The sequence below is a fragment of the Schistocerca piceifrons genome, chromosome 2 (genome assembly GCF_021461385.2).
Source record: "Schistocerca piceifrons isolate TAMUIC-IGC-003096 chromosome 2, iqSchPice1.1, whole genome shotgun sequence".
NCBI lineage: Eukaryota > Metazoa > Arthropoda > Insecta > Orthoptera > Acrididae > Schistocerca > Schistocerca piceifrons.
In genome coordinates, this window is record NC_060139.1 from 919,174,224 (window position 1) to 919,198,298 (window position 24,075).

The 24,075-nt window shown below is 37.0% G+C and overlaps 1 protein-coding gene across 1 annotated transcript in view; it reads left to right on the plus strand.

Moving 5' to 3' along the window:
• LOC124777345 (dual 3',5'-cyclic-AMP and -GMP phosphodiesterase 11-like) overlaps window positions 1-24,075 on the plus strand; it is a 338,752-nt gene that overhangs the window by 280,149 nt on the left and 34,528 nt on the right. The window contains exons 5-12 of the mRNA XM_047252710.1: window positions 3,565-3,672; window positions 6,370-6,507; window positions 7,675-7,785; window positions 8,152-8,249; window positions 10,871-10,934; window positions 14,246-14,380; window positions 16,218-16,318; window positions 20,984-21,083. Of these exons, the coding sequence (XP_047108666.1) occupies window positions 3,565-3,672; window positions 6,370-6,507; window positions 7,675-7,785; window positions 8,152-8,249; window positions 10,871-10,934; window positions 14,246-14,380; window positions 16,218-16,318; window positions 20,984-21,083 (855 nt within the window). The remainder of the gene's footprint in view (window positions 1-3,564; window positions 3,673-6,369; window positions 6,508-7,674; window positions 7,786-8,151; window positions 8,250-10,870; window positions 10,935-14,245; window positions 14,381-16,217; window positions 16,319-20,983; window positions 21,084-24,075) is intronic.

Below are 24,075 nucleotides of genomic sequence, written 5' to 3' on the forward strand. Positions count from 1 at the left end.
ACGCTGGGTGATACGCCAGTATGGTGATGACGAATACACGCTTCCAATGTGCGTTCACCGCGATGTCGCCAAACACGGATGCGACCATCATGATGCGGTAAAAAGAACCTGGATTCATGCGAAAAAAATGTTTTGCCATTCGTGCACCCAGGTTCGTCGTTGAGTACACCATCGCAGGCGCTCGCGTCTGTGATGTAGCGTCAGTGGTAACCGCAGCCATCGTCTCCGAGCTGATAGTCCATGCTTCTGCAAACGTCGTCGAACTGTTCGTGCAGATGGTTGTTGTCTTGCAAACGTCCCCGGCTGTTGACTCTGCAATCGAGACGTGTCTGCACGATCCGTTACAGCCATGCGGATAAGATGCCTGTCATCTCGACTGCTAGTGATACGAGGCCGTTGGGATCGAACACGGCATTCCGTATTACCCTCCTGAACCACCGATTCCATATTCTGCTAACAGTCATTGGATCTCGACCAACGCGATCAGCAATGTCGCGATAGGCTACAATCCGACCTTTATCAAAGTCGGAAACGTGATGGTACGCATTTCTACTCTTTGCACGAGGCATCACAACAACGTTTCACCAGGCAACGTCGGTCAACTGCTGTTTGTGTATGAGAAATCGGTTGGAAACTTCCCTCATGTCAGCACGTTGTAGGTGTCGCCACCGGCGCCAACCTTATGTATATGCTCTGAAAAGCTAATCATTCACATGTCACAGCATCTTCTTCCTGTCGGTTAAATTTCGCGTCTGTAGCACGTCACCTTCGTGGTGTAGCAATTTTAATGGCCAGTAGTGTATTACAGTTCGAAAGCGTGTGTTTGTCCTGAGGCAATGTAACTTACAGTGCACAAATACATGGACTTCATTCATTCAGTACTTGAGAATAAGAGCATAATTTCAAACCTTCCTTGAACTCTTCCTCGCTTTAGCGCATTAACTCATTTGTAAAATAATCAGACGTCTGAATCTTTTTTTGCACATCAGTTTGACTCTCCAGAGAATTGGGGGTCTACTGCTCGGAAACTAATTTGTGTTAAAAAGTGCAACAAATTGACTGCGGAACACTGTTATGAGATGTCAGTAGTAGAAATACATATAATTTCCCTTCTTATATGATGACCCATATTTCGCAGACGGGATGACGATGTTCTGCACAAAAGCAAAAGTAGCCTGCGTCGAGTGCTCACAATCTCGTAACCCGCAGAAAAAGAAACCTACCGATGATAGTGAATCTAAAAATGTTTTAGATTGTGTCAGTGCAGAAAGAGATTTTTAATGTGGCCCACTCTTCCCCCTCCTCCCCCTTCTTATACGAATCATCCTGCCGAAGCTACAAACTCTGTGTTTTCGTCTTTCCGAGGTAAATTTAGTCTTTAGATACACCCCTTTTTCTGCGAAACAGTGCTCTCATTTTTTATTATTATGTTTTTTACGCATTCATATTTCGGCCTCTTTCATTTCTGTAAAATATTGTATAAATTTTGTGTCTCTTTGTATTTTGTGACTAATACCATTAACATATGATCACGTTAAGTTGAAGTCATTAATACAGAATGGTCTGTCGTCACCTATTATGTGTCTTGACAGCATTTCATCCGCGAAGCATTCGAAAAACGACACACAGTTGTCGAAACATTTATTGCAGTTTCTGTGTTGACACGAAAGAGAGAAATACCTCAACGTTCATTCAGTTGCTGATTTTATTACCTGCTTGACGACTGCCAGTGCTATAAGAATTTATTTTATAACAGTTAACTCGCATGGGGTACTGTTCGCGTTTCGGGTACTGCCTTTAAGGTATTTTTACCCAAATTTTACGCGTGACTGGTTGGCGCAAGTTGCATGTTTGCCCGCCATACTCTGGTGGCTGGATAACGTGATGAACTGTCAACATGCACGTCAACTAGCACTTGATAAAGGAAAAATAACAATAATTAATTTCTATGCCGGATAAGTTGTCATTTCATAAATTTTGTACTACTGTAGTACTTGCCCAAATGAAAGTAATTGCTATATCAACTGTTCTCTCAGCAAAGTTAAGTGTAAGGTCTAGTTCCTGTAACTGGATTTCCATACACAGCCAATTGTCATTGTTGAATTGTGCTAAGGAAGCTGTCAGACTGTTTTATTGTTATATATTTCAGCCTTAGGGCTTGATGCTGTGTCATTGCGAGTTTCTGCTTATTACCAAGTCATCGTCATTAAATGACCTGTTTAAATAAGGAGGTAGGGTAGCACCACAAAGGCGTTTACACCGTTTGAACTTAGCTCAGGAGGTATTAGTGATAACGTGATCCAGATGTGATTATATGGTGCTCTCATGACTAGTGTATGGAGCCATCCGTTTGATTTAATTTAGTTTATTTTAAGTTGCCAGCAACTAAACGTAAATATCAACATGGCTGGAAATTCGTCCTTGTGACGATGACGGGCAGAGTTTTGTACTTCACCACCGACATCTGTAACAACGAAATTACGCGAAGGATTTGATAGGGAAGGAAGTGTGCGTGATCAAAAGAAGGGGCGGTGTGGCAGGAAGAAATTAAGTAGCGGGCGAAAGAGGGATGTGCACAGTGATAGAAGTTTTCAGAAGATCCCCAGAGAAGTCTGTAAGGCAAGCGACACGTTAATCAGGTGTAAGCAAATCAAGTGTTCACCGCATTTTAAAGCAGGCAAAGTGGAAGCCCTACATTTCCAGGTTACTTCATGCGGTGAATAATGACGATCCGGATAGGCGCGTTGAATGTTGTGAATGGTTTTGCGACAGTAAACCGCTAACTGATGTCGTTGTTTGGTCTGATGAGACGACGCTTAAATTGTATGGAACCATCAGTCGCCATAACTGTATGTACTGAGTAAGAGATAATCCCCATGTTACGGTAGAACGGGCTGTTAGTCTTGCAGGTTTATTAATGTGATATGGTATATCTCGCAGAGGACTCTTTTTTGAAGGAACAGTAGTAGGTGTGAAGTACCTTACCATGTTGCAGGAACGAATTCCACCAGCAATTCACCAACTGTTCCAAGATGAAGTTTTTTCAGCGAGACGGTGCACTGTCAAATTACCATTGTGACGTGCGGCAATTCGTGGATGAAACATTTGTTGAAAGGTGGATAGGCCGACGAAGAAGTGTTGTCCGGTGGCCACCATAAAACATGTGTATATCTGTTCTGCAGCGTTGCAGATGCTTTATTGCTGCCGATGGAGGGCCTTTGGAACATCTTCAGCAGTAAAACGTCAACAGTAATGTGAATATCTATGTGACTTAAAAATTTATAATTCTGTTATTTTTGCTCCGGTTATTAAAGTTCAAACAGTGTGAACCTCTTTCTGGGAAACTATATTTGTGTATATAATTTTTTTCAAGGGTGTCGGTGGGGTTCCCGAAAGCAATATGCCTAACCTGTATAAGAAAGCGGTATTTAAAAGGTAAATATCGGCGAGCTGAACGGTGTTACTGCAGTCATTGTATTTCATATTGCATTTAAATTAGAATCTCAGCATTCCGCTTTTTTATGGCCCACAGTGTATGTTCTTACTTGAGCTTTGCCTTTACAGGATGATCGTTTCAACCACGACATTGACGTACTGACGGGCTACAAGACGAGGACGTTGCTCTGCATGCCGATTAAGGACTTCACTGGCGATGTTATAGGAGTAGCGCAGGTGAGAAGGCGAATGCACTGCAGTTACACTAGAACTTTTTAAGTGATGGTAAGAGCATTATTTTATTTTACACTGGGTTTTGAATGTACAGAGCGTGCTTATATCAGCCTCAGCATCAAGTAGTTAATAAGAGTAATTAGCAATTATGTAAATTCGGTTCCCACAGAGTTATATCAACAGAACTGGATTCTGCGCCACACTTTACTTCACTAACAAAGTATGTTTTGTTTACTCGAAGGAATGAGAAACTAGCGTCTAGTTTCCTTAACATATTGCTCTTTAATTTTTTTCTTCAGCAGTAAGTTGTTAGCGTAGCTGAAGTCACAGAGAATCTATATGTCTTTATTTACAGTGAACAAAATAAAACATTTTGAACCTTGCTCATTCTGAGTACTTAATTTACTTACATTTTCACGGGGAGCCATGAAATGGGCAACTTTTGTAACACAACACAGCATCACAAAGACTTTATATTTTTTTAAATCTTTATTTGAAAAATTGTAGTGGGTCATACATATATATTTCATACCTTTACATCATATACAGGATGTCCTCTCTTAAGAATTGTCAGGTGTATTTTGAGTGGTTTTTCGGAAGATATTTGGAATTTCGTTTTTGCAATGTGTAATAGGCGTCTGCCCAAGCAAATACTGAAATACTGACCATCACGACTTTCATGCGACACCCAGTTCAATAAAAAGCATTCTTTGACAAACAAATAAAAAAAAATTGGGACCAGAATTTTATTTTCCAGTTCATTAGAGCGGTCCCAAATTAGTGTAGCACTGCATTCATTTTATCGATATAAATTAAAATGGGCAGAAAAACATGAAGATTAACAAGTACCAGTACTCCAGCAGTGACTCACGTGCCACCCTGCCCCACACTTGTTGCAAGCCTTGTGCAGCAGTGCTACTCAGTCCCTGGTTGTGTAAAGGTTATATGTCCTTTTTTACTGCCACTGTTAATACACATTGCTAAAACAACTATTGTACTAAACTAATTTGGGAGTGCGCTATCGAACGAGCATGTAAAAATATAATTTTGTTTGTAACAGAACACAAATTAATGCTTTCCATTGACTATGGATGTCACATGAAAGACGTGATGAGCAGTATTTGTTTGGGCTGACTCCAGCCACGCATAGCAAAAACGAAATTGCAAATATCTGTCAAAACACCAGAGATAGTGTCACTGATGACTCTTGGGAGAGACACCCAATGTATCTATTGTTGTTCAGATACTACTCTTTCCTACATAATGTGATTCATAATATGTAACTACACATAAGAAATATAATTATATTACAACAACCACTTCTTAGATTCGCTACTTATAGTTCTGCGAATGAGTGCAGAAACTTTATCTTTCTGCCAAAAAAGATTTTATTTTTGGTTTGGAAATACTTTGATGTCCTTCTCTGAAAGTGTTTGGCTGCTTGTTGTAACTTACAAACCATCACCATATGGACTTTCGTTTATGAATGTAAATCATATTCTGTGTTTGTTATATTTATATTCAGACCTTTCATTTAATTATGTATCTAACTGCATTTATTTCAATCAGTTTGTTGTTATATGAAAATATAATCAATTTTTTACAACTACAAAGAATATATTGGAAATGTTTATGCTTCATGAGAAATTTGTGTATAGCTTAATCCCTGCACAGGCTTGATGACCCTTTTCTGTCCCAGCAATATTGTGTAAATATCTGATATGCAGCCACACAATTTTTTACAGAAACTAGGCATGAAATATGTAATTTGACATACTAAACAGCTTTTAATATTTTGGTATGGCATGTGACAATGTTTGATAGAAACTGAAATAAACATCTATAAATTTTCATACGAAGGTATGTAATGAGTGCTGTATGTAGTATCAAGTGCAGGCACAGTGTAGACATCACAGAAAAAAAGCAATTAGTAGTAAAAAATATTCCAGAGGTGAGAAACCAAGAGGCCAAGAAATCTTGTGTGACATGTAATTGTAATTACTATCTTCTGACTTATGAAGAACCTGATCAAAAAGTTTAAAGTATTTCATTGTATAGTACAAATGTTGTCATGTGAGCAGTAAAAGACTTAGGGAACAATTTACAGAGATGAGTGGTTTTGAACACATCCATCAGAAATACCTAGGGCAGACCAGATTGGGAATGTGATGTACTGTCTGGTGAAAATTATCCTCAGACTGACTGAATGAAAGATAACTCAGAATAGGAAGAAAAAATGAGGGTGACAGTATGAAGAATCAAGTTTGTAGCCTCATAGCCTAGTGTGCTTGACACCTGCTGCAAGATGTGGCTGAGGCACAGTAACAAGAGAGATTCTTGAAAATAAATGGCATTTTTGTCAGTCTCTATCAAATGAGATAATTCTCATCCAGAAAATAATGTTAACTAATAAGATATTTATGAACTGGGATATTGAGGTCCCTTTTTAAGATACGTGAAGTTTGTTCCCTAAATGAGAGGAAATATTCAAAAAATAGTTCATAATCTGAAGTTATTTTGTTTCTGAGGATCAAATTGTGGGTTTCAACAAAAGATTGTGTTGAAACTAAATGTAAGTGAAATGATTTTTTTCTCGTGTGTGTCTGTCTGTCTGTGTGTGTGTGTGTGTGTGTGTGTGTGTGTGTGTGTGTGTGTGTGTGTGTTTCTTATGTTATCATACTTTTAAATTGTGTATTTCAGGTTATAAACAAGCAAACAGACACCTGTTTTACAGCCAACGATGAAAAAGTTTTTGCAAGTTACCTCCAGTTCTGTGGAATTGGTCTGCGGAATGCTCAGCTTTATGAGAAGAGTCAGTTGGAGGTTAAGAGAAACCAGGTAAAATAATGTAGCTGCCTGTTAATACAGTAATTAAATCAAGTGTAATGAACTAAAACTGTGATGATCAGAAGACAAAAAAATCATGATGTTAAGATACTGAAATCCTATTTCTCGTTTTAAGATTCAACTGTTCGTTCATTACATAATCGGAATAACAATGGCAACAGGATCACTAAATCATTAGTGAATTGCAGTAAAGTGTAGAAATTCATGTACTTTGCCTTCAAAAATAAAATAATATCATCAACTTAATACAGTTATCCCTTGTAGTGTATTCTAATGAGGGTATTCTACCAGTGCTAAAGAGGTGGAACAAGAAAGATTTAGTAATTAAAGGAAACTCTATGTCATAATTATTCTCTACCAAGTTTTAATTTTCATTTAATGTGATTCATGTGACCCCAGATTACAATTTCCTCTTCATGTCTACATTAACAAACTTGACAGAAAAATCCATGATTTTTCTGTTAGTTCTATTTCTTCATTTGGAAATTTTTATGAGATAATGCTTTCACTTATCTGAACCAGATAGCTCAGTAGCAGAAGTATCTGATTGGAGTCAAGAATGTCACATTGGGTAAACTTTTAGAATTTGTGCACAACAGTGTTTTGGGTAGAAAGCAGAAGCTTGCAAAATAATAATGATCTCTCATATGTTTTTCTCTTTTAAGTTTGCCTTACCTATCTTACTGTTTATTAAGTTTGCTAACCAATAGAAAGAGTACAGAATAAAATAGCATAATTACAAAACTTTCTCCCCCCCCCCCCCCCCTCCTTCCCTCACTCCCCTCTTCCCTTTCTGTCAATCTTCCTTTAATTATGAACAAAGGCTATTTTAGTTTTCTCTCTGGTGAAATTGGTAAAAGTGAAGTTGTGACATGAAAATACATTTCAGAAAGGGAGGTTGGAGGGGCAGAGGGGGGACAAAAATGATTTTCTAAAGAAAAATGCTGTTGAGTAGGCTCCTTATCATTATCTTTCAATTTTCGTTTCATTTTTTATATTCACATTGTATTAAAGATAACCTTGTTTAAATCAAATGGCAATAAGTATTGCTTCTAGTAGGTCATGTATAATTGAACATTTTTACAATTGGCAAGTTCAATGTGATAGTCTTTCCTTTCACAAATTTCACGTAAGTCTTAATTAATTGTAATGTTTCAGGTATTATTAGACCTGGCACGAATGATCTTCGAAGAGCAGAGCACCATTGAACACATGGTGTTTCGTATCCTCACCCACACACAGTCCCTCATACAGTGTCAGAGGGTTCAGGTACGTTGAACCATTTGTTTTCTTTTATCTATGTGTGTAACCAGTAACCTGAAATATGAAACTGACACAATAAGATCAGTTTTTGAGATACTTTTACACCAACAGAGAGGAAATGCATTTTAGTATATGTTTTTTAAGGTAAGGTTGTGTCAGCTTTATCAGCAGTGATAACAGGGTGTTGTTCAGCCCAAAATATAAGTTTTGAGGTAAAGATTTAAGACAACTCATTATGTGATAATATCTTTAAAGAACTTGTTTTTCCTGATGCTATAATGGCTTATAACTAATTCAGCCTTCATAAACAAAATTTTACAGTTCTAACGAGAGAAATTTTTCATTGATATGTGCATATTTTAATAATTTCAGGTGTTGCTCGTTCATAGAGCATCAAAAGGAAGTTTTTCAAGAGTGTTTGATTTTGAAGCAAATGACTTAAATGGAGAGGATAATGATTCAAGAACAAGGTAAGCACAATTTTGATAGTGAATACTTTACTAGTGGTTTATGGATAATAAGAGCTGTAGTGGTAAGCACATATTCTCATCTTCTTGACAAAGCAATGAATGTGCATTACGCTAGCTGCAAGCTACAGGCAACTAAATGTTTCAGAGTCCTGAAAATCAACTATGGTTGCTTAAGAAATCAATTTGTCTCTGAATTATTGTTAGCTGAACACCCCCTTCCCTCCCCCATTTTTTGCCAAAGGTCGTCCATTTCTTTTTACAGTGCCATCACTAAAGCACTCCACAAATTCTGTCTTGTAGAACAACGAAAGAGGTTTCTTTCTTTTGTAGTGGAGTACACTAACACTGTGCGTTGGAATTTTGGGGATGCCTTTCTGATCACTTTTTGAAGTTTAGAAAATCATTGTACAGTATAGTGCAGATTATGAAAGGATCAGGATTCTTCCTGCAGCTTTGAATGATCTGTGCTATCCTTCATGGTAGTTTGTTAGCAATACTTAATATTCTTCTCTATATTGAAATGAATAGTCACACTCCATTTCTGTGTTACGTATTTCAAAGAATGCTTGATCAGTTACTGTAACTTTAAATGGTTCACACACAGAGTAATACACAAATGGAGTGTTCTTCTGCACATCCCACATCAATCTGACATTATCCTCATGTGTAAATAAAATTTACAATTATAATACTTGGGTAATTTTGTGCAAGCCTTTTCTGTCTTATACCTCTTTCGAGCCAGATCGCTTCTTTGCAAAGGTTTGCCACAATGCTCTTGCTTAAACAGTGTTTTTTTTTTTTTCATTCAGCAAATTAAAGGCAGTACATTTGTGACACTGATCTTTCTTCAGCGTAAAGAATCCAAAATTGTACTTCTGGAATAGTTACTGGTATTTTTTTGGAAGACGTACTGGGTTGCAATTTATTTCTTCACATTCGAGTTTATAGTCATCGTACATTAAAATAATATTCTGGCTCATATAAAGGTATCTTGTTGAAGACTACTGCCCATGATAGTGCAACTCAACAGATATGCCACCTTATACAACAATCAACATTCACTGACAACCTGGTGCCGGGCATACTCATTTCAAGGGTCTGGACAATTTTATCTGTCCCACATCTATTTCTGCCAGTCTAGAACAAGTAATGGACTCGCTGCTTCAGTCTGTGCAACCACTCACTATTTTTTGGAGCCAAGCAGTAGCCAGACTATCGAATTACCATCCTGTGCATAAGTTGCCGTTACCACCACTGTGACCAGGAAGCATGTACTGCTGACATATTGTGTCATTATGTTCAACGATGAACCGTAGTTCTGCACTAGACCCAGGTGACCATCATCAGCAATCTGGCAGTGACCTGGGGACAGGTTCCATTCTTCCAATCTGTTGAAGAAGTGCAGCAGTATTACTCCTGGTGTCATGGCGTGGGAAGTCATCAGGATGACTTCGAGGGGTTTCTGAGTCATGGACATCCTGTGTCTTTGTGTATTACAATTTGTTTGACAGTATCTTGGTGCTGTTATTCAAAGTACGAGGAGAATGCTCATCTACACATGACAAATGTCTCTATAAATTATCTTTATTATGTTAAGATAATTATATGGCCAGCAAGGGGTGCAAATCCATCTCTGAAAGAATATGTGTGGGACCAGCTCAGATGTCAACACTGTGCCACTGCCAGTATCCAGGATATTAAGTACCAGTTAAAACAGTTGTTGGACAGCTTGCCTCAGGGAAGGCTACAACACTTTAATACCCTTCCCAACTGAAATAGTGCACAGCGGAGGAGTGGTTACAATGTCATACTGATAAATGGACTCATACTCTCAAGTTCTTACTAAATTTGACTCAATTTTTTTGATTACTGAAGTAATGATGAAATAGACTTTTTGTGAATATTTTTGTTGTTTCTTGTCATTATGAATTTCAGGATTATCCCATCATCTGATGACCATATAATAGATATCTACAAGATGACTTTGACATATCAGTAATGTACCGTCAATTGAAGCTTAAGTTTCATAAGTTAAAAACTTAATGCCAATAAGAAACCTGACTGGCATAAGGCTGAAACTAATTTAGATTACTGAAGTAAAATTACATTCCCTTTCAACCTGTGAAGTTTCATCCCATTTTCTCCTCCCCTTCTTTACTGTTTCATGCTGTGTGTGTCATTTAGCAGAATTGTAATAAACAAGATATAACAACAGCTTGACAAAATTATTGAGTGAAGCCCAGTGACTGTTTATCATGAGAAACTGCAGAAACTTACTTTTAAAGATTTTATTAAAAATTTCAACAAGTTTTTGTTCAGTCATGCAGTGTGCAACAAGTTATGAAATTTAAAACATGTTGAAGGCTAGAAATTGAACATAGTTTTATTTACTCGAAAGAAAACATATGTATTTGTTTGTTATGAAACTGTGTCTTTTGCTTGATGTCAGAGAGGCAGACTTCAATGTAATGTTATTTCTGAGGGCGATGGAGAGAGGGGGGGGGGGGGGGGGGGGAATATGGATATTGATAAAAATGCCTAGTTATTTGTGTAGTTATGTTACAATGATAAGGACTGGATACTACTGCATTATGTCTTACCTCATTTCTTTCTTCTTTCAGTCCATTTGAAAGCAGATTTCCTATCAACATTGGCATTACGGGTTATGTTGCCACTACAGGTGAGGTAAGTAATATTCAGCAGCTGCTGTACATTTGCTGTTACATTCTGGGTGTTCATCACAAATATGCTGAGAGGAACTGTATCCAAATTGATCCTTCATAAGTTTTGGAATCATATTTACAAATTTTACGATTTTTGTTGTTGTTGTGAACTATGGTAGAACCTTACTGCTATACACGTGAGGTAACATTACATAAACAATTAAATTTTTTTTTAGACCCTGATATTGTCAGGATAGGCATACAATATTCATGAATGGTCACCACTAAGCATGAGAAGAAAGTTTGAAAGGTCAGTTTCACCTTCAGTTCACCGCTTAAGTTACTCTGACTCCTGTAATACTATTGGAGTTATTTCAGTTCACTGATTATGTCCACAGAGTATGTCACTCAAGAATATCACTCGTTACTGCACACCCAAGAAGAAGATGATGATCACTATACTTACGTGAATTTTACTATCTATTTTTACATGTGCAACTGTTTGTTTATATTTGATCATGATAAGTTATGTACCTTTTTCAGTTGACACTTGAAATAACCATGGAAGTAAAAAAGTGATGGTCTCAGGTACCTGCTATTGTAAAGAGGAACAGCCCAATTTTTCAAAGTCATCTGAATGAATTGTGTACTGTTCTGTTGTAGATGCACTGTGTATAATGCCAGCACATAACTGTTTCAGTATATTTGTAATAAATCAATTAATTAGAAGCTCACATGGAAGTAATTGAGATAAATGTGTAATAACAACAGAAATAAACTGATTCAGTTAATTCTTAAATGAAAAAGAAGAGTAAGAAAAAGGAAAATGAAGGTAACAAGAAACATAGGGAGAACATAACATTATTAGGAAGTAAAGTGAAATAACAGAGAAAAAATGTAACTGAATACAGTTGCAGCAGAAGGTGAAAATGGTAATTCCAACTAGGCAGTAAAACCCAGAATGAGAGAATAAAGGAAACAAACAAACAAAGAGAGATAAAAATGAAAACAAGAGTATCATTGAATGAAAGAAAGACACTAACTGCAGTTGAAGAACATCTGTAATTGATGTTTCCAAGGAACGCATTTTGCCAATTTTCATGTTACAGCTACATCACACTAAACATCATTCTTCATCTTAATCAGTCACTGCCACCACTACCACCACATGAAATCAGTGTCATGAGGCTACTTTTTTTTTAGTGGTGTTCTGCAATATCATTCACATTTGATTAATTTCTACCTCTGATTAATATACTGCACCCATATGTTTTACTTATCAAGGTCCTACCCTCTCATGTCAGTCTAGTGTTACAGTCGCATCTCATCTGTGTACTTATCTGCTGATTTTTTTTAATTTACTTCTTTTCTTTGTTTCCCTTGTTCATCACATTGTATATTCATCATGTCATGTTTGTGACAAGAGTGTTTTTACATCACAAATGAAAATGTGTTCAAAAGATTTTTTACTTATTCCCAAACCATGAGAACTGTTTCACTTAGGAACATTATCATATCTGATTTTGTCTGCCTGAAAAATAACAGTGTGTATTTTTGTTTTATTACAACCTTGAGGATCCCCTGAGTATCATCTACCTATGGAACAAGAAAGTAAATCTAATCTAATCCTTCACAATTACATTCGGTATTACTATTTTGTGTGTCCACTGATTTGTTAGGATACACTCTTATGATGTTACAGCCTCATACACAACTGTTTTTCTACACGTGTGTGTTTCAGGGTGTCTACCTTCCACATTTACTACTTCTTCTCTCAGTTATGACCCTTAACTCCACAAAACATTAATTGTGGATTCTTCAGCTTAGATGTTGTAGCTTCTACCAAAGCCTTTATACTTGGCACTTACAGATTCATTATCCACATCTGTGTGTGACTAAGAATAAGACACATGTCAGTGAGCATTGATTGAATATAGCTGATGCAGCCTACTGCTTTCATATTTGAATGTTATTGGTTGAAAATTTGCTTAGGATTCTGTAATGCATACTGTAATTTGAGTTCTTACTTATTTATAGATATTTAACTATGTTGAATAATGCAGCCCCTACTATAGTATACAGTCCATAGTTCCTGCATATCTGCCTTTGCAGATGAACATTCTGTTTTGTGTTTCAATTAGATTTAGGATACTAATTGCCACTTCACTTCACATCACAGCTCTTGTTGGCAACAGTTGAAATATGTAATAAGTTATATTACTTGTATAGCCATTTTTTAGCTACAGTCTGTGTATTTGTCAAGATTGCAGCATAATTTTAGTTTTTTTGTGAACTATTAAAAATTGTCAAAGAATTCATGTAACTTTTATATGTAGTTAAAATATATATGAATACACTTTAATTCTATGTGTATCATCTAATGTGAACATCTTTTGTCTAAATGTGTGAAATTTTGTGGAACAGAGAAGTAAAATAGCCATAAATTTTCTCAAATTGCAGAGCATATATTTTGTGAAGCCCCAGTAGAGCCATCACAAATGATGAATACAGCTTTTATTGAAAAGGGTCGTACAGTTGTTGCGTGGGGCTCTGCTAGAAATTAATGTCTCCAGAAAATAATTTAATAAAATGTTGTGTTTGAAAAGGTACTGTCTAACATAAATATCTTATTGATAAATATATATTTCAAAAAAAGACATATGAAAATTACTGTGTGTTGAATGAAGATGATATTACTCTGAGGAAAACAATTTTTTGTGTTGTAGCTGTACATTTATTATAAAACACAATATGTTGCAGATAAAATGTGAGACACTTAGGAAATTGATTTGTATGCATTTTCTTTGTGCCATGTCGCTGACTAATTATAGTTGTTTTCTTTAGTGTGAAATCACACTGAGAGTAGTCTTAATAGGGAGTTGTAAAACATGGGGAAATGAGCCATAAGGACATTAAAGGGAAGAAAGCTACACATCAGTTTGTAGTCAGCTATGACATATATGCAACAGATATAATTGCTTATAGGCTGTAATTGCTTGATTATATATAAGGAGATTGAAATAGGAAGTCCTGAGAAACTGATATGTGTTAAAATGTATAAACATTACCTTTTGAGAAGTACTGTCCTTTCATGCAAAGAACAGCTGTTTTAAAGAACTTTTCCTTTAGTGTGTGTTTGTGTTTGTGTGTGTGTGTGTGTGTGTGTGTGTGTGTGTGTGTGTGTGTGAGAGAGAGAGAGAGAGAGAGAGAGAGAGAGAGAGAGAGAGAGAGAGAGAGAGAGAGAGAGTTTATATCTATGAAGATATGCAGTGAAATATATAATGTGTGAACATTTTGAAATAAGAGTTTTACGGAAGATAACCCTTGTTTCAGACTGTCAATATTGCAAATGCTTATGAAGATGACAGATTTGACCCTTCTGTTGATGAAGGCACAAATTTCAAACATAAAAGCATTCTGTGCATGGCAATTAAAAATTCTTCGGGTCAAATTATTGGTGTTATACAGGTAAGTTCCATCATATATTCTTTTAGCAAAGAGTTAATAATGGCTGCCTAGGTAAATGAATATACCCATGTTCCAATTTATTCATGTCTTCATTCTGCTGTTTCCTATCCAGTTCCAGTTTACTGTATCTTGCTTATTTCTGTATTCCTCTAGCCCATTTTTCTTTGGGTATTTTGCTCTTTTCTTTCTTCATCTGTTTTTGAAACAGTACTTTCTTGTTTCCTTTACAGGGAGAGTTTAGCATTGTCTTCTACTGAAGATTTAGCTATAAATAAAAATTTTTTCATTAGGTTCCATTTGCAACACAACAATATGCACTATTCAGTACAGTAAAGAAGATTGTTATTATAAGGGCATTCAAAAAGAAATGAGCCAGAGGCATAATTACAGAAACCTGTAACTGTATGTTAAGAGTATTGATCCTGGCTGTAGAGACACTTGTTCCACTATGACACAAGGTGGTAAATGGCTGTCTCATTAAATTCCAATGGCTGCAATGTGAACCAGTTCCGCACATACAGCTGGTCGTCGTCGTCCGAGGTGAATCGTTTGCCCTATAAGCAAGGGGACCAAAAATGGCATAATCACAGGGAGAGAAGTCCGGACTGTATGGAGGGTGGCCAAGAACCTCCCATTTGAATTTTTGCAGGAGTGCCGTGACTGTGTTGGCCATATGAGGCACTGCATTGTCGTGGAGCAGAATAGCCCCACGGGTGAGATTACCTGGTCTTTTTGATTTGATCGCTTGTGAAGGGTGGTCAAGGTTTGCGAGTAATGCTGGGCATTCACTGTTGTCTCTTGATGCAGGAAGTGAATCAGAAGGGGGCCATCTTCGTCGGAGAAGAATGTCAGCATAACCTTTCCTGCACTCATGTGGACAGCGATATCCAGCTGTATCTGTGGAACTGGTTCACATCGCAGCCCTGGGAATATTATGAGACAGCCACTCACTGCTTTGTGTTACAGTGGGCCAAGTGTCTCAACAACCAGGGGCTTCTAACATACAGTTACTGGCTTCTGTAATTATGCCTCTGGTTCGTTTCTTTTTGAATGCTCATTTTACATTCACCCTATACCATATTACTGACATTAGAACAGTAAACCATATGAATATTCATGTATACATGAGAATATAATTGGTGCTGTCTTCTTAATGAAATATTGAGAAATATCAGGAGCTTAAGAACTTTGGTATATTATTTCTGTAGTTGTTTGACAGTCACCTTTTTATTTTCCAAATATTTTTGGCAGAAATTCCAACCATTTTGGAGTATTTTGTGAGGACTCCAACTGCAAAGTAAAATTAAATAAATATAAAAACCTGCATAGGTCACAAAGCACTAATTTTGAACAGTTTTGCCTGACAGCATGGTTGACACAGACTAATATATTTATCTTTCTATGTTTTAGACTGTGGGCTGCTGTTTATTTGAATGAAAAACCCCCTCTGACATGTACATGCAACATTTCTTTGTGTCATAACTTCCTTCACAGTATTTAATAATGCTTGTCAGTTTTCAAGAAAGAAATCTATCATTAGCTGTGGTCCCTATTTGTAAAATTCAGTGTTATTTTCTGAGGACCATCTCTGCTTTATTTACTTCTTTTTATTTTATTTTATGCAGTAGCTATGTTTACCAAAGCATAGCATATAGATAATATTTTTCAAAGACACAAATGTAATAATAATTATGGGTAAACTCTGAGGGAAGACCTTGGTATGATAGTTCAACTAAATTTAAAGACATTTTATTTATTATCACCTTCTGTATGATTCATATACTGATGCAGGAAACTTCAGAACTGTACTGATAAAGAATTGGACATGTTGTTACAGCTCATCAATAAATTCAATGACCTCGCATTTACCAAAAACGATGAAAATTTTGTGGAAGCATTTGCAATCTTTTGTGGAATGGGTATACATAACACCCACATGTAAGTACCAACAATTTATAATTCGTCTCTTTTTGTTGTCCTTATTAACTTTATAATATTTTGCAGACATTCTTCAGGCATAAATTTTTTTAACCTATTAATACTTTAAGTTTAAAAAATATGAACTGAACAATAATAGTTGAAAATAAGAAACTTGGCACTTAAATTAGTAACAGTTATAGTGGTAGCCATGGTGGTGGTAATAATGAAATTTTTGGTCTACAACATAGTATATCTTAAAAGTCAAACTTCTTCAAAAACATTTATCCATGGATTGACTAAGTCTCATGCATGCACCTTTGTTTCTTATGCTCAATGATCTTATCCCAGAACCATCTGAACATGTCTTGTGTCCTCACATTCAGCCAATACCATACTCTTTCTGTTTAAGATGTCGTAGACTCCACTTACAATGTCGAATGGCATACCTGTAAGAAAAGATTGGCTAATAATGGCTTAAATCATCCACTGTTGTAAACTGGCTGCTTATATGCAGCGCTGAGTTTAATTGCCTAATCCAACTACCTGCATTAAGTGCTTTGCATATGTAATCAGTGTGTCTTGATTCTTGTTGTGCTGAATATTTCTTGTGCTCTTAACAGAGATTACTCCTGTGACATGAGTTTTGCCACTGGAAAAAAAAGAATATCATAGGTATAAAATGCTTCAAACACATAACTTCTGATACTGAAGCATGTCTGAAAAAGAGTTATTGTACTGGAAAACCACAGAGATGTTAAAAATGCTTTTTTGGCTAGGAATTACGTGCATATTGGCAAATTTTTCATGTGATTGTATTAGCTGATGATGGAAGAGATGTGTCACTTGATTTATTTCAGAGGCCCATTTTGATGTCTTTGTTATCCAAACACTCCACTTGTTGTTTTCACTAGTCTAATTGATGAAATGGATGCATCTTATTATAGTTAAGCTGATTGTTTTGATCACTTGTCATAAGGTGCTGCTTGATGAGGTGCAAAATATGCTATTTATCTTGCCTGTGAGGAGCAGAGACCAAAATTCTAGGCTCTTCCTTTAGTATGTTCTTCTAGGGTAATGTGTCATGTTATGTGACACAGTTAGCAAATATACTGTGTGTCCATGAGATCATTTCATCACTTCACTTTTTGTTATATCCTTGACATTCCAGTTTTGTTTCCTGTTTGCTAGTGTAATTGAATTGTTCTTTAAACTGCAGCAGATTGAGCTGTTAATTGCAGACTCTTCCATGACCAGTAGCTATTTGGCTGTTTTGTTTTCATGTGTGAGATGTCATCACTGAAGTGAACATGGGATAGCTGTGTTGGAAAAGGCCACTTGATGATATCAATAATGGTTTGAAGCCACAGCAGCAGTGTTAATAGAAAACACAATTGTGAGTGATGAATAGAAATATATTCAGTAACTGACATTCATTTAAGCTCCAGCCATTAGATGGAAAATATAAATAGTGTGTTCCAAAGTACAACTTTGGATGAATGATCGCTAATTTTTAGTATTTTTGCCTGAGCCGTGAAAAGACAAATAGCAGGGTGCAACAACATTTCTCAAATATTATGTTTTCTGATTTTGGCAACCAGTTTTTCATTGATTTGTGTACATTTACTTTGTGGTTCAATACAATTGATTTATTTATCAGAAATACTATGTCTGATGGTGGCAGAATCTTTGTACCATTATTTAAAGACAATAAAGCACTGAAGCCAAATCAACACATGCATAAATATGTGATTAGCTTTTTTTTTCCTCAATCAAATGTGCTTCTATCCCATGCTCCATTTGCAGCCTGTTTCAGATCCTGTGGATTCTGGAGAATTAGACAACATATCTACACTCATGCTCATAAATTAAGGATAATTGCAAAATGTGGTGCCACACAACATGGCACTACACAAAAATGGCGCTAATAGTGTAGGCACATAGGGAACACTCACAACACAGATCTGTAAGTCCACAGTATTGGTGATAAGTTGAGAAAACCATCCCGAAACACGTGCTACAAGATGCCACTGTTTCCTGCGCATGTACCCTGACATTAATACGGGATATGATCACCATGCACATGTACACAGCCCGCACAATGGGTTTGCATACTCTGGGTCAGGTGATTGAGCAGCTGCTGGGATATAGCCTCCCATTCTTGCACCAGTGCCTGTTGGAGCTCCTGAGTGTCTGAGGGGTTTGAAGACGTGCAGCGATATGTCGACCGAGAGCATCCCAGACGTGCTTGATGGGGTTTAGGTCTGGAGAACTGGCAGGCCACTTCATTTTCCTGATATCTTCTGTTTCAAGGTACTCCTCCACGATGGCAGCTCGGTGGGGCCATGTGTTATCATCCATCAGGAGGAAGGTGGGACCCTCTGCACCCCTGAAAAGGTGGACATACTAGTGCGAAATGACATCCCGATACACCTGACCTGTTACAGCTCCTCTGTCAAAGACATGCAGGGGTGTACGTGCACCAATCATAATCCCACACCATCAAACCAATACCTCCATACAGGTCCCTTTCAAGGACATTAAGGGGTTGGTATCTGGTTCCTGGTTCACACCAGGTGAAAACGGGGTGAGAATCACTGTTCCAACTATACCTAGACTCGTCCGTGAACATAACCTGGGACCACTGTTCCAATGATCATGTACTGTGTTCTTGACACCAGGCTTTACGGGCTCTCCTGTGACCAGGGATCAGTGGAATGAACTTGCAGGTCTCTGGGCGAATAAACCATGTCTGTTCAGTCATCTGTAGACTGTGTGTCTGGAGACAACTGTTCCAGTAGCTGTGGTAATGTCCCGAGCAAGGCTACCTGCAGTAATCTGTGGCCATCTGCGGGCACTGATGGTGAGATATCAGTCTTCTTGTGGTGTTGTACACTGTGGACGTCCAGAACTGTAGCGCCTGGACACATTTCCTGTCTGCTGGAATCGTTGCCATAATCTTGAGATCACACTTTGTGGCACATGGAGGGCCCGTGCTACGACCTGCTGTGTTTGACCTGCCTCCAGTTGCCCTAGTATTCTACTCCTCATAACATCATCAATATGTGTTCTTTGAGCCATTTTCAACACACAGTCACCATTAGCACGTCTGAAAACGTCTGAACACTTACTCGCTGCCCCATACTCTGACATGCACCAGCACACCTCTGCGTATGTGGGCTGCTGCCAGAGCCACTATGCTAAGACCGCAGGTCAAATGCACTGCATGGTCATACCCCGAGGTGATTCAAACATGCAAACCGCCCACCAGAGCATTGTTTCACCATGTATCAGCATTATCCTTAATTTATGAGCATGAGTGTATTTTAGATGTTTTTTCTGTTCTGAATTTCTCGCCCTACATTTTTAGCATTTCTCTGCATGCTAATTGTTCGAATGTCTGGACCCTTGTCATACTAGAAATCAGACCTTTTCTGTCTGAAAATATTTTTTTAAAATTAATTGGTGTATTTCTTCTTTTAGTTTTTGTGTTCGCTTTCTTTTTCATCTTGGCATCATTGCCTGACTGACTCAAAGTTTTCTTTGTTTTATTCACATTTTCTTAGTTGTCTTAGTACCAATATTGAGTAACTGTTCAGTACATATTCCTGAAGTCTTGATCATGGTTTCCTGATATTGAAGCTTCAGAAACTGGCAAAACAATTAAAAATATTTCAAGGGACTACTGTGTTATAAAATGTACAGAGAAATTATGAATGTATCAGTAATTTTGGAAGTGATGTTTAAAGTGAAATTGTTTAATATTCCACCCCCAGAATACATTTACCTTCATTTAACTGTACCTGAAAATAAATGTTGTCTGGGAAAACTATTTAATGTGGTAGTTGATATCAACTTTTCATCCTTAACAAAAATTCCAAATAGCCACACAACTTCTCTGAGCCTCCTATGTTAAGTTTTGTGCCAGTCTAAGAATAGGAAGAATAGACTCATGTTCCACCTGCTGGTGTACGTGGTTCAGAATTATTAACTTCAGATTGTATAGAAGAGCCAACACAATTATTGATACTGAAATTAAAGTTCAATTTCACTGTCACTCCAAATGCGCCTAGAATTTTTTCCTGTATGCATCTACTATCTCACGTAATTTTCTAAGCAAATTGAAATTTTCTCGAGCTGTATAAAATAGAGTGAAAAACACATGCCAGTGCTGAAGTATAAGTAGAAACCAAAGGGGAGTCAGAAACATCAACACAAGGCCATAACATCAATGATACTTAAATAATGTAGTAACAGGTACTAAAGGATCAGGATAGAAATATGGCTATGCACATTATTGCATCTGCAACACATGGATACCTGAGCAGCATGTCCAAACATGTTTGTGAATGACCAGGCAGAGTAAATAAACAAGTCTACAACATTGTAGGAAAGACACAGACCTCCACATTAACTGGGAATATTTGCAGAGCTGGATGGGAATGTGTCCACAATGCTTATAGGGCTAGCTGTGGCCTAGTGATCACTTCCAAAATGAAATATTAAATCTATAGTGAAATGAAACATTGAAATACTGAAATTATGTTGTAGTGTGGCATTGTAACCTAGAACTTTTACTTTCTTAAAACAAAACAAAAACATGTCAGTCATTACATGAGACCATTGTATCACATCTCTTGATAAACTGTGTATTTTAAATAATGTGTTGGATGCTTACTGTTACAGGTATGAGAAGGCTGTCATAGCTATGGCTAAACAAAGTGTAACACTAGAAGTTCTGAGTTACCATGCTTCTGCTTCACTTGAGGATGCACAGAGACTGAAGGTAGGACATAAATTTGGTATGCTTCTTGTTTAAACAATGTGAAAAGCTTCTGTGCCATTTTCATGTTTATAATTGTGTAATGTTTATTCAATAAAATATGATATGGAAGCATTAACTATCTTTATTGGCCACATTTTCAGACTACTCTCTGTACTCTATTTGTATCTGTTAACTGGCCGGCCGCTGTGGCCGAGTGGTTCTAGGCGCTTCAGTCCGGAACAGCGCTGCTGCTACGGTCGCAGGTTCGAATCCTGCCTCGGGCATGGACGTGTGTGTGATGTCCTTAGTTTAGTTAGGTTTAAGTAGTTCTAAGTCTAAGGGACTGATGACCTCAGATTTTAAGTCCCATAGTGCTTAGAGCCATTTGAACCACTTTGTATCTGTTAACCCTCAAGCAGGCGTGTCCGTGTATAAAGTGCACCAATCACAAATAAAATCGTTTTACATAGTGTTATTACTCTTTCAAAATTTTGAACCTATACCTATTCCTTCATTATTGCTTCAGCTGACACAGTGATAAATTGTGTTCTCATATGCCCAAGTGAGCGTAGTGGTATAAAATACAAAGTGAGCTAGATGAGAAAAAATTTATGATTTATGGAAGAAAATAACCCAGATCATGAGTTAGCAGCACAATCTCACAATGAGGCAGTTGTCTATGAGATAATTAGTAATAAAATAAGTTGTTGCCTGTGATCTGATGCAGCTGTGCTGTTTAATGCTTTGAGTGAGCAATTACTGCCTCAGTAACACCTGTCCATGGCAACAAAGTGCTATAAGAAAGTTTTGTTTCATTTCTGTTTAATAAAGCAGTGCTTTAGCTGATATTATGTAAGTTTATTTTATTGTTGTTTAATTAAACTATTGAAATTGTGATTTTGCTAATACATATTTGCCTTGGTAACACAAAGACACCTGTTCTTAACTTGTGCACAAAGTGCACCATGCGCCTGCTTGTGTTACGGAAAACAGTGCACCTGCTTGAAGGTTACGAACAACATTTAAAGAAAGAACAAAATAATAAGCTATAAAATAAGAACAGCTCACATATATGTATGTCACTAGGTATCATATGATTTTTTGAAGCCTTTTATAATGTGCCGTATGCCGATATTTAATCTCTCAGTAATATTACATCCAGTTGCGTCATAATAATCTTTTCCAGCTACATCTCCCAGGTGACACAGTGCCTTTGAAATCTTAATTATCAAGAACAAGACATACATTACCATAGTGGTGGATAAGCTCTTGTATATCTTTGTCAGAGAATGTTGCTGCTAGTGATTTCAGTCAAAACTGAGTTGCATTTTGAAGTTACAATCTGTGAAATGCTGTGATGATGACTGTTTTTCCATGATATCAACATATTCACTAGGGAAAAATTGAATCTGTGCAGACAATAGAAAACATCTACCATTTGAAGCTAGTTAAGATTGCCCTTATATAGATAGCTGTGTGTGGAGCAGTAATGTCATGTGACAAAATTATGCTGGAACCCAACATGACATGTTGTTTGTTTCAAGTTGTTCTTCCAAAGTTCTTAACATTCCACTGTACAATAATTATTTGATTGCTTGGACTCATGTCATACACTGAACCAGAAGTAGACAATCTATGTTTGAAAAAAACAATCTTTTGATTAATTAGTGTTTGTATTCTTTTTGGTTTTGTGTTCACTTTCTTTTACATCTAGCCATCATTGTCTGACTAACTTATGTTTTTCTCTGCCTTATTCCCACTTCATTTCTTGAAATTGAAGTTATATAAAATGGCAAACACAGTTAAAATATTTCAAGGAAATAAAGTGTTGTAAAATATACAAAGTAGTTAGGAATATAACAGTAATTTTATGTGTGATGTGTAATGTCCAGAATACATTAGTCTTCATGTTACTGTACCTGACAGTAAATTTTGCATGAAGCCCCTTCTTAATGCAGTACTTTTAACAAGTTTTTGAACCTATGAAAATTCCAAACAGCCATCCAGTATCTTATTTCCTACATAACTTCTCTGAGCCTTATATGTTTAGTTTTGTCCCAGTCTAAGAACAAACACTAAATTGAAAAGATGATCATTGCTTCAGAAATGGTCAAGTTACCATAGGAGTAATTCTACTCTCAAATTTGTTTGCAGAAAAGAATGTAAATCATTTGATTACAGCATTCATGAACCTACAGAAAGTCTTGAACACTCAACATGGAATAAACCATTCAAAATTCCATGGAGACTAAGGACTGTATAAACAGAGGAGTAATCTACAAGGTTTCCCACATGAAACCAGTACACCTTATATTCTAGATTCAAGTAACAGTGAACTAACTAAAAAAGAATAGACAATAGTAACATTAAAAAAACATGGTGTTACCCATCTACAAGAGATGCTGGAAGTGGTGGCCATGAGCTCCCAGGCATCACTGACTGTGTGATTAAGTTAACAGCAAGCAGTGCAACTAGAGACGGTTAATCAATATGTGAGGCATACTGGTTTTATGTGGAGCACCCTGTATAATACTTACAAAACTGCAATGGAACAACACAGACCTAAAATTAAGGAGAATTCATTCATGCTTATATCTGGTGTATTAGCTATATGCTGAATAAGAAATGAAAGGAGAAAATGGAATTTTATGAAAGGGAACCAAAGGCCACAGATTTGCAATTGAAGTCATACCTGTCAATGTAATTGATGGGCTGAATGGTACATAATTCTAAATCTACATCTACATCTGTATGATTACTCTGCTATTTACAGTAAAGTGCCTGGCAGAGGGTTCAATGAACCACCTTCATGCTGCCTCTCTACCGTTCCACTCTCGAACAGCACGCGGGAAAAATGAGCACTTAAATTTTCCTGTGCGAGCCCTGATTTCTCTTGTTGTATTGTGATGATCATTTCTCCCTGTGTAGGTGGGTGCCAACAGAATATTTTCACAATTGGAGGTGAAAACTGGCGATTGAAATTTCATAATAAGATCCCATCGCAACGAAAACG